The sequence below is a fragment of the Silurus meridionalis genome, chromosome 20 (assembly GCF_014805685.1).
Source record: "Silurus meridionalis isolate SWU-2019-XX chromosome 20, ASM1480568v1, whole genome shotgun sequence".
NCBI lineage: Eukaryota > Metazoa > Chordata > Actinopteri > Siluriformes > Siluridae > Silurus > Silurus meridionalis.
Genome location: NC_060903.1, coordinates 14,482,553 through 14,501,131, shown reverse-complemented (window position 1 = coordinate 14,501,131; position 18,579 = coordinate 14,482,553). Strand labels below are relative to the sequence as shown.

General features: G+C 36.6%; 1 protein-coding gene and 1 non-coding gene across 3 annotated transcripts in view; one reads left to right on the top strand and one right to left on the bottom strand.

The window, feature by feature from the left end:
• Positions 1 to 18,579, bottom strand: part of schip1 (schwannomin interacting protein 1) — a 344,140-nt gene that overhangs the window by 254,870 nt on the left and 70,691 nt on the right. For both annotated transcript variants that reach the window (XR_006928793.1, XM_046876056.1), the window contains exons 8-10: positions 12,315 to 12,385; positions 12,053 to 12,133; positions 9,010 to 9,160 (exon numbers count right to left, since the gene is read on the bottom strand). Coding sequence is in view for 1 of the 2 variants with exons in the window: in XM_046876056.1 (XP_046732012.1) it covers positions 9,010 to 9,160; positions 12,053 to 12,133; positions 12,315 to 12,385 (303 nt within the window). In the remaining variant the exon portion in view is untranslated. The remainder of the gene's footprint in view (positions 1 to 9,009; positions 9,161 to 12,052; positions 12,134 to 12,314; positions 12,386 to 18,579) is intronic.
• trnae-cuc lies at positions 16,021 to 16,092 on the top strand. The gene has a single exon. It is a non-coding gene; the product is annotated as a tRNA-Glu (tRNA).

The following is an 18,579-nucleotide window of genomic DNA, read 5'->3' as shown; positions in this document are numbered from 1 at the left end:
GCAAGAGGAGAAACTTATTGAGTTATGGAGGGTAAATTAGTGTTTGTATGTAGGTTTTATAATCAAGGCTTGTCATGATCAAAATGAATGTTGAAGAGTGTTTTTGTCTACACTCGCAAAGGACAATTAAAAATCGCACAGTGTGCTCCTTCTTCTGCTGCTGTGGTTTTTAATACTCTAATGTACAAAGACTGACACACATACACAGCGTTTTCCAGTCCTAGTTAAACTACCAATCCTCTCTCATTACTCATTATCATTTCCAGGGACTCACCAACACCACAAGAAGCATCTAATCTCATACTGTTACCCAACGCAGATCATTCATTCAAAATCGCTGTTGGATCAGAGCCAATGGGGAAATCCAGCTCCCAGCAACTACTGCAGTCTCCATATATGACTGCTGTAAATTCCAACTCCCAGACCACACACACTCTCTCCCGGTTCAACTCGGCAAGCTACTAATTGAACACAAATCATATCAAAAAAACTTTTTTCCTTGTTTTTAAGAGACACATTCATATTTCTTTGGTGTACTATAAATGCAACAAGCTAGGTCATTTAACAGTATGAAGACTTACATTACTTTGACCAAACAAATATATAAATGTACAGATGTTGCACTTTATTTTCAATAAGAAATGCTCCCTTAGCAAGAATAACAGCTTTACACACTCTTGGCATTAGTACGTTTCTCCAGTGGTGGGCGATCAGGGCCAGCAAAGCCTTCTCTGCTGGCCTAAACACTATCAGAAGCACTGACCTACATTTACAACCTAAATTATAATATTTGTTCCATGAAATTGTATACATTTTTTCCAACAGTTTATTCTCTTTATTTCGTAGCGTTTCCCTTGGCTGCACTGCTTCCAGTACGTGTATGTGGATGTTAGATTTTTTGTCCAATCAGATTACAGCCTCTATGTGCTGCCATGTCAATCATATCTGCCCAGGACCTTCAAAGTCTGTAGTGCTGGCCTTTGTACCTTAGTCTCTATAAGAAATAAGTCTGTTTCTTTAACCAATCAGATTGGTTACAGCTAAGTTCAACTAGCAAAACACGTCTGTAGCACAGGAAAGGGTTTGTTCGCCACTTCCAGACCAGTGAATACGAGCGGTACCACTGGCTTACAGCCTCTGAGGAGCGTTGCAAATTATGAGTATGCATCTCTGTTAAATAGGTAAAAATACTGTATGTTTTTTTCATGTTATTAGACAAATATTGTTTCTGAACTGCTCCAGATGATGTAGGTGCACAGTTGCGGTTGTAATGTAGAGGTTTGGAGTTGTCTTAACTGGGTTTCTTGCTTCAGTAAAATGGTATACACCCTCTATATGAGAAATCCCTCTCTCTTTGTAATTATATTGCATTTTGCAACGTGATAGTGTTGGTTAAGAGGTGGATTAAGTCGGGTAAGTCATTTGCTGGGAATTTAAAAACAAATTTACTATCTGGTTATAAACCTTGTTAAAACAAATGTTAATTCAAGGTGGGCAGGTGGATTGGTGGGTTACTAATCAGAAGGTCAGGGGTCAAGCCTCGGTATCACCAATCTGCGAGCCCTTGAGGAAGGCCCTTAACCCTCAGTGTTCCAGGAGCACTGTTTTATGGTATATGCGAAGAAAAAAATTCACTGTGCTGTAATTTACATGTGAAAAATCTTTCTTTCTTTCTTTCTTTCTTTCTTTCTTTCTTTCTTTTTTTCAAAGAACATTCTACCTCTTATCTGTTAGGAAATTAGAACACTCGAGAAATCAATCCTTGGAAAACATCGATCATGATCATACCTATAGCTAATTGCTGACTGATTTCGATCAGGATCAAAAAGGTAAAATAAAGGAGCTGAACACAAAACAGTGAAAAAATGCAAGTGGAAAGTGTGTGATTACAGTACAGGAACAGCATCATCTCACTTCTCCAGAGAACTCATTATAAGTGATTTACTCAACTAGCAACTCCGAAAGCAGACATGGAGGCATGGCTTGATTACTATATCTGTATCCACGGTTGATTCCGAATTGCGCATCTGTTTTTTTTTCCACACAGGCCTTTTGGTTTGGCAAATCGATCGATATGCACTTGGTGTATGATGTTTGCAATGTGGGTGAACAAAGGCGCAGCCTTTATTTGGTTATAATTATGTTGTCTATGTATAATTAACACATCTGTGGCTGCGATTACTCTAGACCAGAGGTGGACATAATAATAATAATAATAATAATAGATCTAAATAATTAATCTGCTTACTCAAAAATGTTTTTATAATGAATGATAAGAATTGCATATATTAGGGATGTGCATTTTCAATTCGCATCTCGATGAATAGACAACAATACAATACATTAAAAATACATATAAAGCAGCTATGGATGCAGTGCAATACGATTCACCCTTATTACGATGCAGTGCGATTCCATTTTGATTCGATTCAACACAATGCAATGCAGTGCAATACGATGCAATGTCAAAAATATGATGCTCTGCAAAAAGCTTTTATTTTTTAAAGAAATAAAAAGACGGCAAATCAAAAATTTACTTTAGTGCCTTTAAAGTTCTAACACATGGCCTTTTCATAAACAGGACATTGTATTGCAAGAAAAAGAAAGTAAGAAAACAGACTGTATTTTGATGAAATAAAAACAGACTGTTTTGTCTCCAGGAAGATGCAGCTCTACCTCTGCCATGTTATTCTCGACTATCTTCTTTGTGTCTCTTAGGACACGCCTCGGCCTCCGTAGTTGTGAAACGTCGCATTCACATAGCAGCAGTGGTGCAGAGAGAACGCGCTTGAGAAACAATTTTGCAAAAACTTTAGGAGAAATCAATCTACATATAAAATATTGGTCAGAAATAGGGTTTGCAAGGGATGGAAAATTTAGAGTATATCTTGGAAATATTCCTTATACCTTACAGGAATTTTTGGGAATGTATCGGAATTAATTAGTAATTTAGGGAAACTTATATAAACTGTATCATATACAAACATAAATATACACATTTATTTTGGTCATAAGCTGACATGCATTCAAACTAATACAGATTCTTTTTTATGACATTTTAACTTTGATTTAATTGTAAATATAATTCTGTTCGCTTACACACAGCACAAGGAAGTTTTAAACATAAATGTATGTAATATTCATGTAATTTACCTGATTACTTGCCAAGATTAAATTTTTTTGTGTGCAGGATTTAAAAAAACGATGTGTGTTATGTTATGGAGGAATGCACAGTGTATGTAGGGGGTGTAGCCTCAGCCCTTTGTGTATGTGATTGATGAATGTGCAGGTTAAAAATTGAACTGAATTTGCATTAAATCTGGATGTTTTTCCCCAAATTATTGTGCAATATGTTTTTTCCATCTACATGTAGGTTCTCTGTTATAGGCTTACAAGCAATGTTTTTTAATTCACAGTTTATTTATATTAATTCTTGTTGATTATCATAAATTTCTATTGATTCCCATTGAAACTTCCCGGAATTTTGCAACCCTAGACACAAATCTTATACCCGTTCTAAGTATCGTGCATCTACTAATAATTAGATATAAATAAATAATATTTTAATGATGCAAAATAATGTTAAAAATAATGAATCGTGATACAAATGCTAACTTGTATTCTGTGCAGACATTTTTAAACCGATGCATCACACCGTTAACTTATGCCGATGCGAATCGGTGTATCTTACCATTCCTAGTATATACGAATATATTTTATGAACTGAGTTCCAACAACAAAAAAAACCTCTGTGTGTTACATTGTTGAGCTCAGGCTCATTCATTTATATCAACTGTCCTGCAGCTGAAGAAGCTCCAGAACCAGACCACATCCTGTAGACTATCTGGATCTAATGCCATTTCATACGAACAGACTAATGAACTCTAAATGATCAGTCATCTTCGATAAGTCTCTCTGCCATTTCCCATCATTCATCCCTCCCTCCTTCTCGCTCCCTCTTTCTTTCAGTCTTCGCTTCGCTCTCAGGCACCTGCAATAAATCTTGACTTCTCCCATCTAACAAAAAATAAAAATCAATGGCTAATTTGGGCACATTCCTTTATGGGCTAAATGTGTGTGCAGAGAAACATACACTTGGCCCATAAAACACACACACACACACACACACACACACACACACACACACACACACACACTAATGGAGCCCATGGTTGTCTTCTCTTAAGTGCCTGAAGATATACAGCCAAGGTTTGGAATGCAGGGCTGTTTAGTTAGCGATTTATTTATTTACATTTATTTAATTAACTTCATAAAAACATTAATAAGAAGGTGTTGTCGATGGTAAGTAAGCTCTCCCAGCCACAGCTACGTTTCATAAATCAGTGGAGGACATTCTCTTATCTGATTATCATAAATCCACTGTCTGTCGAACAGCAAAATGAAAAGAGTGCGAAATACAGTAGGCATGAAGGAATGCAGGTCTTTTTACCTTCTACCTTTCTATCATTGTTTTGCAAAATATATTCCTCCTATCTCATTTTTCACACACACACACAAACAAACATGACAGTAGTGCTGACTAATGCACTGGTCTGCCAGGCCACCTGACTTTAACCCAAGTCTCAGAATACTTGGGACATAACCTTATGTAGAAACCAACATTTGAAACTAGGCTCATTAGAAGAGGAACCTTTAGAGTTTTATTTTTTATCTTTTTGATAAATACAACAAAAAAGCCCTACTTATCATCCTAATATGTACTTTGTGATGCTGTTCACCAGTGGCTGGTTGTGCATTTCAAAAAGTGACGAATAATCGGTGACCATTATTTTATATGTAGATTGATTTCTCCTAACTGTTTTCTCAAGCTTTTCTCTCAGCTCCGCTGCTGCTACGTGAATATGACTTTTCACAACACTACAGAGATTGAGGCGTGTCCTGAGAGTCACATACAATACAGATTAACATGGCAGAGGTAGAGCTGCATCGTCCTGGAGACAGAACAGAACATAATATTATTTCAGATTTGTTTGCATTAAAGGGGCCTGTTTGTAAAAGGACCATGCATTAGAAGTTAGAAGGCACTTGTGTAAATGAATGATTTGCTGTCTTTCTGAACCAAAGAAAAAAAAGCAAATATTTGGTTCAAATATTAAATTGAATAGAATCATATTTTTAAAATAACATCATATTGCATTGAATCAAATCGAAATTGGATCGCTCTGCATCGTATTAGGGGTGAATCGCATCCCATCGATAGCTGATATCGTGCCCTCTGAACATCCAATCAAATGATGGAAAAAAATTCGGACATGAAGCAACGCCTGCTAGGGGGCCTTGGAGGGGCCAAACTGCAGGCTATTTGGTTAACAGCTTTAAGCAGTATAAATTTGAATCTAACAAGAGCCCGTGCTGTTTGTTTCGTCTGGCCGTACGGCAATACCTGATGTGGCGGCTGAAATCTGATTGGATAGAATCTCGAACCGAAACTTACACTTGGTGGCGCAGCAGCAATAGCAGAGGGAGCACACCAGAAAGAAATGCTATAAAATGAAAAGAATGGACTATTGTAAATAATTTAATATGCATTCATTTGGCAGAAATATATTCACTTAGTGATTCTGATAGGGATTAGTCCAGCAAAGAAGACCTTGCTGGCCCTGATGGCTCTAGACTGCTGTGCACAGAGAGGTGTATCTTGTTACACTTCAAACATCTGCTCTAAATGAAGATCCATTTGCAGCAAAGGGTGATTCACTCTTACATTATTCATCTGTTAAAGTGATTACAAAAGCCTTCCTTGTACTCATTTAAGTTACTCTATTATAGAAATAGCCATCTATCCTGAACACCCCAAACTGAGCTTCTCTAATACTATTCTCATCCCCATTTCACTTCAAACACTGAAGCCACTTGACCAATAGCTCTAAAAAAGATTACAATTGCCAATCAAATGGGAAGAAAGCCCTAATGCGGGAAACAATCCAATGATATAGAACCTCTAATGGAGGAACTGTTTCGAGCCCTTGAGCAAAAGGAGCTAACCATTAGCTTATTGACTTAGTGCGATTTTCTAGGCCTGTCTTGAAGAGTAATTAAGAGCAGCTTTATAACAGCCCAGTCATTAGATCCATACTGCTGTGTGTTTTTTCACCAACCAAGAAAATCTGGTGTTCCTCTCAGTGCTGCACTACAGAGCTAAAAATGCAGTATACAGTATATGTTCTTATTTATATATATAATAATATATATTTCATTAATATATGAAAACCTTGTAGCATTACCCGGTTGGTCCATGTCTGAATGCATACGGGTTTACCATTTGTCTTTATTTCCCTTTATTACAAATTACCAGCTAAGAACCGGAAAATACAAACATGTTTAAAGTAGGAAATCAATTACAGAGGCAAATTACAATGCAGTTTATAATTAAAAATGTATACCTGCCTAGAAACCGAACTGTACGATTTGTATGTGTTTTCTGAACATTTTATTCCACATTTATTCTCCATTCGCTTTTATAATAATATCCACTCTTCTGGGAAGGTGTTCCACTAGATTTTAGTGTGTGGTTATTGCTCGTTCTGCCACAATGGCTTTGGTAAAGCCAGGTCCTGAAGCAAGTTGAGGAGGCCTGGGGTGCAATTATCAGCCTGAAGTGCAATTTATCTCAGTCAGAGAGATAAATCTGAGCTCTATAGGAGGCAATTTATGATCTTCCACTCCAACCCATGTATATCTTCATAGAGCTGGCCTTGTGCACAGGGACATCATCATGCTGGAATATGTTTGGATCTCCTAGTTTAAGTGAACTGAGCGCATCTGAAGGCATCCTAAACAATTGTGTTGGTTCAACTTTGTGGTAACAGTTTGAGGAATATACACATGATGACGTCTTCCATATGGTGTGTCTTAAATCATCTTAACTATTGTTAGAACTATTAATTGAACTTATTTGTTGATATCAATTTATCAAGAAAACAAGTTATAAGACACTACACACTCAAAAAAATAAAAGATTCTGTTTAAAGGCCAGTTATATCTGTGGCATCATCGCCAACTGTTATTAATATGATGACAAATGAGATACTCCCCGAATGTGTCAGGGTTACTTATCATACTTGAAACCTGATTTCAAAGCAGATTTTAAAGCAATTTCCAATAGACAACCAACAGCTGTGCGATTAGTCATAAGAAATGCTGAGACGGCTGGAAAGCGCGAGCATCCTGAAGACCTTCTCATGGCTTCGCCAGCATATGCACCTTTTAATTGCATGCATAAAAATAGTAAAAACTTTTCAACCACTAATAACCAGTGATTAATTCGTTCGCAGAAAGTCGTTTCAATGATTTTAGTCTAGTCTATCTTAGCGGCAAGGCTTGCGAGAAACTCACGAGCGTTATACCAAGCTCCAGGATGTGAACTGAATGGCACACCTGCCTGCTGATGTGACCATAAATAAAGTGTAAATAATGTATTCAGGGGTAGGGACAGCTCACTGGATCACAGAGGCCAGCAATAAATAAAACAAAGGCCACAAATGTGACTGGTCTCACACTCAAGGTTCATATTGTCAATTTTAACCCATTCATAGGACACATTCCAGCAATTGATGCATGCAATGATCAGATCATCCTTCAAGCCTGAGAACATGTGGTAAGAGTCTAGTAAAATAAATCCTATATAAGAGGTTATGTGCATATCTATGTGCATGGATTACTTTGCATTTGAAAACCTTCTTAGTATACTCCTTAAAGTGTATAAAGGGATTAAGATATGCAGCATTCAATAAACTCTTCTTCATCTTTCGCCCATTAATCGGCAGCTTTTAGAGGGTAACCGTGCCCCTGGGAGGAGTAGGATGAAGGAAATGGATAAAAATAGAGAGAAGGTTAATTATGTGTGTGTTCTAATGAGACTATTGCTGAGGTTCTGCATATATCCTGAATTTATTGGCAGAAGAATTGTTTAGCATTGCATGGATGTATCGCTTGGTCATGAAAGTGCCTTTCGTTTATATGCAACAAACGCTGTACAAAAAGCAAAAACAGAAAAGAGATGGACAGCAAATGACTGGAAGAACGTTTTTTCCACAGATGAATCCAAATTGGACATTTATGGCTCAGACAGAAGAACTTATGTATGACAAAGGACAGGAGAGAAGTTGTTAGCGGACTGCCTCAAACTCAAACATGAGTCCATACACGAGTTTGAGCTGAAAGGAATATTGAACCAACATGACCGAGCTCTGTAAGATCAGAGGAATGGAATGGTCTGCCCAGTCACTGCACCTAAATCCTATTGAACTACTTTAGGATGAACTGGATTTCAAGGTCTCCAACTAGGTAAGAGCACCTTTGGCAAGTTGTGTAAGGCATGGCAAAGTATTTCAGATGAATGTTTCGAGTAAATAACATGTCAAAAATGTGTAAAACTGTTGTTCATGTTAAGGGAGGATTTGAAAATGAAGTGTAACATCCGTTCATTTGTATTTGTTTGGTCGAGGTGAATATTCATACAATTAAATAGCCTGCATATACCCAAAATGAACAGGCATGTGTCTCTAAAAAACAAGAAAAATCTAGATGTTTCCAGACTTTTGACAGGCACTGTACAGTAACTAAGAGCTTGAGGAAATTATTTACAGAAGCTGACACACGAAAATGAGTATGGGTTCCCTTTTGATTCTGATTTCTCATACCATTCCAGTTTCTTCACACCAGTGTGATGAAACAATAAAACCAATACAATAATTTTTCCTTTTCTAAATCTCACCCGCTGCTATTTTTGGTGTCTGTTTTGGGGTTAGTAAGCACTATTTAATTCACTATAAGCACTCAGGACAGGTAGAACAAGGGTTCTGCACTCTTTAGACTACTCATTAATCAATTAACCTACTTAGCAAACTAATCTAATTAGGGGCTAATTACAGATCTAGGCACCATGCCAACGACCATGCACCTCAACAGCTTCATCCTCTAGTCTATGCTGCGGCAAGATTTATTACTCATACTCTCATAATCGCTCTTTCGCGCTCGGTTCCCTACCAGTGTGAGGTTTTGACCCAGCTCTCCAGTAGGCAGGTCAGTGGGAAGAGCATCTTCCTGTGACACCAACTCAAAATGATTGATGCGGTTCTTTGGCTCTTCCTGCCAGCCTTGTTTCCGCTCCAGCAAAGTTCGCCAGGCCCTCTGAATTCTGGGAAATAATATAAAAAAAAAGCATTAACATGTTAGAAAAACAACATAGACAAACAATGTTCGAAGATTTTTGGTAAACTGAAAGAATAAAATTACATACAGTATGAACAAATGACATAAATATATATTTAAAATTTGAACCACTAAACCATTGCATTTAACATTTACTAACTTAATGTAATAAAAACCACACAGACCCATCAATCACTGTCTTAAATGCTCTTTCTTTAACAGAAAGCAAGAAGAATTAAATCCATACAGTATCATAGTGCTTTTATGCAAGCTGAATGTCCTCATCTTATAAAACTTTCTTTGCAGGACCTGATGTATATGGATGAATATGGAAATGTTGATTTAAATTAATTATTTAATAAGAATCATAATTTCTATTTGCACACAGAGCTATTATTATATTATTATACACTCTATTATTATAGTGTATATACTATACTATCATGCAATTGTAATAGATCCAGTATGCATCTTTTTCAAATGCATTTCCTGTACCTTACTGGGAACAAATCTTTGTTTGGGTTTCTGTTTTGTTTTTTTAGGATGAAGGCCATAAAAATCATCGCTTCTATGATCACAGTGGTGATGGCCTGGAAGGATTCAAGATGGAGAGGTGATGGTTGTTTGTGTAATTATGTTTGAAATACTTACTGGTGTAACAAATGCACAATGGTTACAAAATATAGATGCCTTTTTATGTACATATAGAAGCATTTTCAGTACAAGTTCATTGTTTCTGTGTTTATTTTCTGATGCAGTATTAGATTAGATTAGATTAGATTAGATTACATTACATTACATTACATTAGATTCAACTTCATTACACATGTAATACACGTTTCAAGGCAACGAAATGCATGTTACATGTGTAATGACAATAAAGTTGAATCTAATCTAATCTAATCTAATTTCATTCTGCATTATTTAATGACATCGTAACATGTGTATTACATGTGTAATGACAATAAAGTTGAATCTAATCTAATCTAATCTAATCTAATCTAATCTAATACTGCATTATTTAATGACATCTTAACCGGCCTAATCATGGTTACGATGTCATTAAATAATGCAGTATTAGATTAGATTAGATTAGATTAGATTTGATTTGATTAGATTCAACTTTATTGTAGCATGTTTATCTCTAATATTCATCCCATCCAAGAAATAAAGGTGCATCTTTTTATCTTGAAATAGTAAAACGATAAACCTAATTTAAATGCCCTTCATAAACCCCATTCTGCGAAATCAAAATCACTTCAGCCTCTCCAGGCAACTTCCATCCTCATCCAGAAAACTAATTCAGATTGAATACAGCTTCTGGTCAACAACAAACAAATTCAATTATGGGGATTTGTACACAGGTTCAGGCGCACTATGTTTGTTTTGTCCTCACTCTTTTAGGCTGCAGGCTGTGCTTAGTTCCCTTGGGCAGCACTAAGGGCTGAATTCATGTTCACCAAGAATGGCTTTGGGCTGGAGTTATGAAGCCAGTCACCTGAGAGTGAACCCTAATCTAGACATTCACATTTATTTGCCAGGGTTCTAAGATCACCTGTGCCCTCAACAAAATGTGGATCTTGCTATCTGATTTACAGGCATATATTATCTTACCTCAGATAGATAGATAGATAGATAGATAGATAGATAGATAGATAGATAGATAGATAGATAGATAGATAGATAGATAGATAGATAGATAGATAGATAGATAGATAGATAGATAGATAGATAGAATATATATGAATATGAACATATATGAGAAGTTATATTAATGCTGGATGTGTGTAAGTTACAGTATGTGTAGAGAATGTGGGATATGAAATGTACAATATGGGATATGTACAATTTATGTGCAGCTGTACAAATGTTCTACACAGTGTATATACAGATGATATATAAATAAGAGGATACTCAATGGTATACAATGAATCATATTCAGGTTAATTGAGGAAAAAAGTGAGCTATTAGTGTCCTTTAATCTGCACATTCATGCAATGACATACTCCAAAACACTCTTTTCAGACAAAATTGTTCAAAGATTTTTACCAGGACATTTTTTCACCCAGTCTCCAACTGTCCAGTTTAGCTTTTTTACCCATAACAAGTGTAGCCTCAGCTTTCTGTTCTTTGCTGACAGGAGTGGACCCCAGTGTGGCCTTCTGCTACAGTATATCCTATCTGTCTCAAAGTTTTTCTTTCTAAATTGGTCACTTTCAAATATTATTTTGAAAGTGAACAATAATTTGTTACCAATATTTTATATGCAGATTATTTTCTTTGTGCTAAACTGTTCCCCAAGCACATTCTCTCAGCACCACTGCTGCTATGTGAATATGAAGTATCACAACAATACGGAGACCGAGGCGTGTCCTGAAAGTCACTACACACAAGCCATGCATTAGAAGTCATTTAAGTAATTTGATGATTTGCTGTCTGTTGAACCAAAGAAATAAAAGGAATCCACTTGTACCCTATTCAATTGCATAGTATTATAATTTTTTCTTTGCAATGTACTGCATTGAATCGTGCTGTGTTAAATTCAATCGAAATTGGAACGCACTGCATCATAATAGGGGTGAATTGTATGAGATGCGAATCGCATGGTCTCAGTTATATCCCTAATATACAGTCATAAAATTGAAGACCCCTGCCAAAGACAGTTAGACCCAAATATGCAAGCAAAATGCCCTCAGCTATACAACAACCCTACCGCTAAGCCTGAAAATTCCCTCTGCACCTGAGTGCAGTTTGTCAGAAGCCTTGGCCACTTGACCATTTGGATGGTGGATTATTCTCAGTAGTCTCATAAAATACAGCATGTAGCAGACTAACCTACTTCCAATTGCCCACAGCCCAGAAAAAATAAAACACTCACAATAAGGCCTTCTCCATAAGCAGATGTTGCTCCTGTAGATGGGCAGCATTATCGTCTTCCTCAGTTCGGGATGGTGGGTTTCTGTTACAACAGGACAATTATAAGTTGTAGTTACTAACACAGAAACAATGCACTTAGGAGTCAAGCCATCGGATTTGAAAATGCTTCTATATGTACATAAACAGGCATCTATATTTTGTATCCATTGTGCATTTGTTACACCAGTAAGTATTTTAAAAGTAATTATACAAACAACCATCACCTCTCCATCTTGAATCCTTCCAGGCCATCACCACTGTGATCATAGAAGCGATGATTCTTACGGCCTTCATCCTAAAAAAAAAAAACAGAAACCCAAACAAATCTGCTCATATCCAAAAATTTGTTCCCAATAAGGTACAGGAAATGCATTTGAAAAAGATGCGTACTGGATCTATTACAATTGCATGATTTTGTTGTGGACAACATTCTTCTCCCAAAACTTCAGCAACTGGTCTCTTCAGTTCTCAGATGTACCCAGACAGAAGATGTGGCCCTGTCCCAACTTTTTTGATACCTGTTGCATCCATCTATGCTGATGTCATTATAACTGTAATTTATTCTGGAGAATTATATTAATAACCTATGAAGTCAGAGGCATCCTTAAATCTAATTAACTTGAGGAACTAAAGTAATTAGCTGATAGACATTTTAATTTGTGAAAATCCTTGCCTTCGAGCACAAGAAATCAAATGCTGTCGAATTATGCTCTGAAAATGATATTTTTCCTACTGTTTAAGTGTCTGGGGTCAGCAAAGTCGCAATTACAATTCCTAGCAAACAGCACAGAATACAAACATGGCCACTATGTACTACAGGGCAGATGGTAGCAGTGGATCAGTGGATCAGAAGGTCACCAGTGGATTAGAAGGTCACAACATCAAGTCTCAGGAACACAAAGCTGCCACTGCTGGGCCCTTGAACAAGGCTCTTAACCCTTAACTGCTCAGTTGTAAGTCACTCTGGATAAGGGCATAGTGAATGTATTACACTACTCACAATCTACAGCACTCATAGACACTGACCTCGTGATTGAGCACACAAACACACACATCTTAAAGAGACTCTAATCCCATTCACAAACACAAAGTATTTGATCAGTATTAGTATTTAAATGACATACCAAGCATTATATCTTTGACTGCCTATTTTATCTTGCCTCTATTTTGTTTTACGGCAACAACTGTTTGTTACCTGCCTTACCATTGAATTTTTCCAACCCCTACTCTGTTTTTGTAATTGGATCTCAATGCCTTTGGTTTATTAAAACTTTCTTTCTTCACTTTGACACCAAGAAACACTTCAGCACTGGTCAGCACCCACAGTTCCGAAAAAGGAGTCTATAAAAACTTACCGTATTTTCCGGACTATAAGCTGAAACTTTTTTCCCACGATTTAAACCCCGCGGCTTAAACAATAAATTTATTTGTTTATTTATTGTTTATTTAAACTTATTTATGGATTTTTCCTGGGTTTTTCCCGGTTTCACAAGCTTCAAGCCAAAAAACTGAACCCCATAACATTAGACCAATGAAATTGCTGAACGGGTTCAGGTGAACCAATGAAACTCTTTATATTAAATCCTGCTCCCACTGAATCGGGCCGCACCACATCATAAATATGGATGTGGTTCCTCTGACGTTTGACCTCACTCGGACTGTCTACAGGAAAAGCGAATCAATCGTCACGCTGAAAACAACCGGGCATGAAAAAGCGCACTTCACCTGTGTTCTGAGCTGCACGGCATTGGGAGAAAAGCTTCACCGATGGTGCTTTTTCAAACGAATGACGATGCCTGTGTAAAGTTCATTCGTTTCAATGTAGGCACCTATAAAAATCTTTGTCAAATTCAGTGGGTGCGGCTTATATTTGAGTGCGTTTAATAGTCCGGAAATTACGGTATACACTATATGAACGAAGGAACGTAGGATACTGACTTTTCCAGCCACATGTGCGTCTTTTCCAAACTGTTACCAAAAACTTGGGGGCACACAATTGTATAGGATTTTCTCTTTACCTGAACTAATAGAACCAAGCCTGTTTCATTATGACACTGCCCCTGTACACAAAGTCAGCTCCATGGACTAATAGTTTATATGGATTAGAGTGGAACTCTTGAGCATCCTGCTATAAAGATTTAACCTCTACTGAATATGATGAATTGGAATGCTGACTGCACCCCAGGCCTCTTCACCTTTCCTACATCAATACCAAACTTTACTAATGCTTTTCTTTCATAATTAAAGAATCTCCACGAGCATGCTCCAAAATCTTCCCAGAAGAGTGGATGTTATTATAACAGCAAATGAGGACTTAATGACTAGGAGACCCAAACCGGTTCCAGAATGAATATATATATATATATATATATATATATATATATATATATATATATATATATATATATATAGAGAGAGAGAGAGAGAGAGAGAGAGAGAGAGAGAGAGAGAGAGAGAACTTAAAAAGGCATGTTTATATCAGGTTTAAATGAAGGGCTTCCAGGGTCTATAAGAGAATTAATAAATCTGTTTCCAATAATGTATTTACCAAGAACAATTTACAGCACTGGAATGGATGATTGCTTGAGGGTTGCCATAATAAATACACAATCTAGAGGCACACCTTCAAACACCGCCACTGAACATTATTTTTATAACTTATGAATATTAATTTTATTTTTAAGACATACAGTAAGGAAAAATAAGCATTCAGACACTTTTTGTGATGTAATATACTTCCAGGCATGCATCAACTTCAATTATTTCCTTATAATATCTTGTAACTTTGTACTTTAGTCTAGTTCTCATTGCTTTCATGGACATCATTTTCCACTTGCATATTACTATTGAACCAATTGTACTGACATGGATGTTTGAGATCTTTGCTCTGGTTTTGTAGCTTTTCAATTTGTCGTATTGTTTAAGGAAGAGAACTTTCCTAAGAAATTTTGTGAGCTCCTTTACCTTCACTATCATTGCTACTTGAAAAATGTAAGTATGCGTGTCTGGATACACTAATATTCAAAAAAAATAAGAGTATAAAAAAAAATCTATGAAATTAGAAACAAATACTGTTTAAGCAGACTGAATTTGGAGGACATACAGTATTTAAACAGACCAAATAAAAAAGGCTGGACTATTCAACTTCAATTGTTAAGGTGGTTCAAGATTAAAATTCTGTTTGTGGAGATTTGTGCTCATTCAGCCACCAGGTTGTTTGTAAAGAGTGAGGACCATTCCAGTTCACCCTCAGAGCTCTATAGCAAGCCAGTTAAGATATTCCACTCCAACTGATGTAAACCATATCTTCATAGAGCTGGCTTTGTGTGCTGGAACAGGTTTGGTTCTCTGAGTTCAACTGTAGGAAAATGTTCATGCCTATACAACTGCCTTGTGTTTGTGGAAGAACCACAGATATCTGTTACTACTGTCTATTCAGTCCTTGGTTAGTAATTATGTGATGGGAATGATTTTACAGACATTAAATGAAATTAAAGATAAAATAAAAAGTGTTTACATGGCATAATGGACTTATCTCCACTATTAGAATGGGACAAATGCTTAAATTTAACTCACGCTAGAGATTATAATCATTTCTTTGCATGCCCTTGAATCTAGAAAGTTTATGTTTTTACACGTTGTAAAAGATCAGTTGGTAAATTTATTTAATTTCAAGGGAGATTAAAGAGGTTTTTTGCATTTATAAAGACAAACATGGCAAGGGCGTCTTCGAGTGTGTGTCACACTTTAAAGAGTTAAACCTTTTATTACAAACTGACACTATAATAATAAAAGAAAGCACCAAACACATAATCATAAAATTACATATCAGCAATAAATAAAACACTTAATTAACTAAGCATCTAGTGTTGATTATAATGCTGATTATAGCATTTTCACAATAAATATTTATAAACACAATGCAGAAGTTCCCTGGTGGTCTAGTGGTTAGGATGCGGCGCTCTCACCGCTGTGGCCCGGGTTCGATCCCCGGTCAGGGAACCAACCCCAGCCATTAGATTTGCACAAGCCAGTGCGTTCTTAGTGCCGGTCCCAAGCCCGGATAAATGGGGAGTGTTATGTTAGGAAGGGCATCCAGCATAAAAACGTGCCAACTCAAACATGCGGATCATGAATACAGATGATCCGCTGTGGCGACCCCTAATGGGAGAAGCCGAAAGGTTATTGTTGTTATTCATAAACACAATGCAAATGCATTATCCTATGTACAGTATTACCTATAACTGCAAATGGGAACGATTAACGCATTTCATTTCTATTATATGCTTTACCTGGCACAAGCCTGGTTTCAAGCTAAAAATGCAATATTAATGCAATATATCTTCTCTATGCTACAGCGTATGCCCATAATCTTAAGAGCGCATGAGCTATAGCCTATAGCAATCCAGCTGTAAGTGCTCATTCTGGAAACAGTTACATATTCAGAATTGCCCAAGGAAAGAAAATCTTTCTGGATTAACAAATTTCATGTTGGCAAAAGTTTTATACACCTGACCATAAAATCTATATGTGCTTTTTGTACATCTTATTCTACGTTTAGTCCTCACCTATTTGCTCTTATAATAACCACCACTCTTCTGGGAAGATGTTTCACTAAATTTTGTGTTGTCGTTGTAGAGATTGGTGCTCATCCAATCACAAGGGTGTTTGTAAAGTCAGGTACTGGTGTAGGGTGATTAGACCTGGTGTGCAGTCAGTGTTCCAATTCTTCCCAAAGGTATTCAATAGGGTTGAGGTCAGAGCTCTATTGCAGGCCATTTAAGATCTTCCACTCTCCTAGTTCAAGTCAAAGGAGAATTTCATGTTACCGCATCCAAAGACATCAGATACAATACACTTGTGTGGCTCCATGTTTGCGATAACAGTTTGGGAAAGAACCACATACAGCTGGAAAAGTCAGGTGTCCCAATGCAATTAGTTTTGAACTAAAAAACGGAACTAAAAAAGCTATGAAATTAGAAACAAATACTGTTGACGCAGACTTAAGTTAGAATACCATATCTAAATGACCACATAAAAAAAAGCTGGACAACTAGTCAGCTTCAAGTGTTAAGTTGGGTCAAGATTACAATTCTTTTTAAAAATTCAACATTGCTGTGAAATTATTATTTTTTTAACTACAAAGTTACCATTCCATTCCACATTTAGTCCCCATTTGCTGTTTTAATACCAGACTGTATCACAAAGCTGAAAGCACACAATTGTATAGGATGTCTTTGGATAAGGTTGTATGAATTTTTTTTTCCACTTGCACTAGGAGTCCCAAATCTGTTATAGTCTAGTGCATAGCTGTGCACTGACAATGCCTCTGTACACAAAGAAACTCCATGAAGATATGCTTTACATTGGTTTGGAGTGGAAGAGCTCCTGACATAGAGCTCTGACTTCAAACCTATTAAATACCTTCTGGATAAATTGGAATGCTGACTGCACCCCAGACCTCCTAACCTCACCTACATCAGTACCTGACTTTACTAACTCCCTTGTGTCTGAATGAGCTCAGTCAAAAATCTATTGGAACATCTTTCCAGAACAGTGGAGAGAATTATAAGAGCAAATTGGGACTCAATGTGGAATGTGATTTATATATTATATATATATATATATATATATATATATATATATATATATATATATATATATAGACAGAAAGTGTTAAAACCACACAAAACATAAAAAAGAAATTTTGTTATTCCTCTTAATATTCATTTCAATAACAGAAAAGGCATTAAATCTAGTGACGTGGAACTACTGCATGTGTTCAATTATTAATCATCACTACTGAAACTCTGGTTTTACAGAAGGTGTGTTATAGAAACAGGTGGTTATAAAATTGTGAAATATAAAGCTGTCAGCAGATCAGTGACTAGACAAGGAGGCCACTTTGCCTTTAGGTGCTTTTTAATGAAAACAATCACTCTTGCTATTCAGGCACTTGGGTATTTATTAGCTCATAAAAAGAGACAATGGAGTGTTTTTTAAGCAGGATAATGGAAGATGGCGGCAGCATTATAATAAGGACTTTGCCTCGCTCGACATTCCTGCTCAGCTTGATTTAGAAAGCCTTGAGTAAACCTTTACACTGCTTATCGTCAGCTGCCTGACACCAGTACAACGTGTGTGACATGAAGTGGCATAAACAAATTACATTCCACAGGACAGTTTCTGGATGATATACTAACCCTACAGTATTGAATAAAAAGACTTTTATTTCATGTAAGTTGCTTTTGGATAGTTAGCGAATTTAGCTTTAGATTGTTTGTTTCATGTACTGTTTTCCGGTGTTCCTGGTTGCCAGTCTGTCTTCTGATTTTTGGATGAAACAAGCTTTGGTATTTAACAGTAGTGTAAAGTAATTGAATAAATCTACTTTGTTACTGTACTTAAGTCATTATTTAGGCTATTTTCTACTTTTACTTTCACTCTCTACTCAACTACATTCATGGTTCAATATATGTCATATGACTT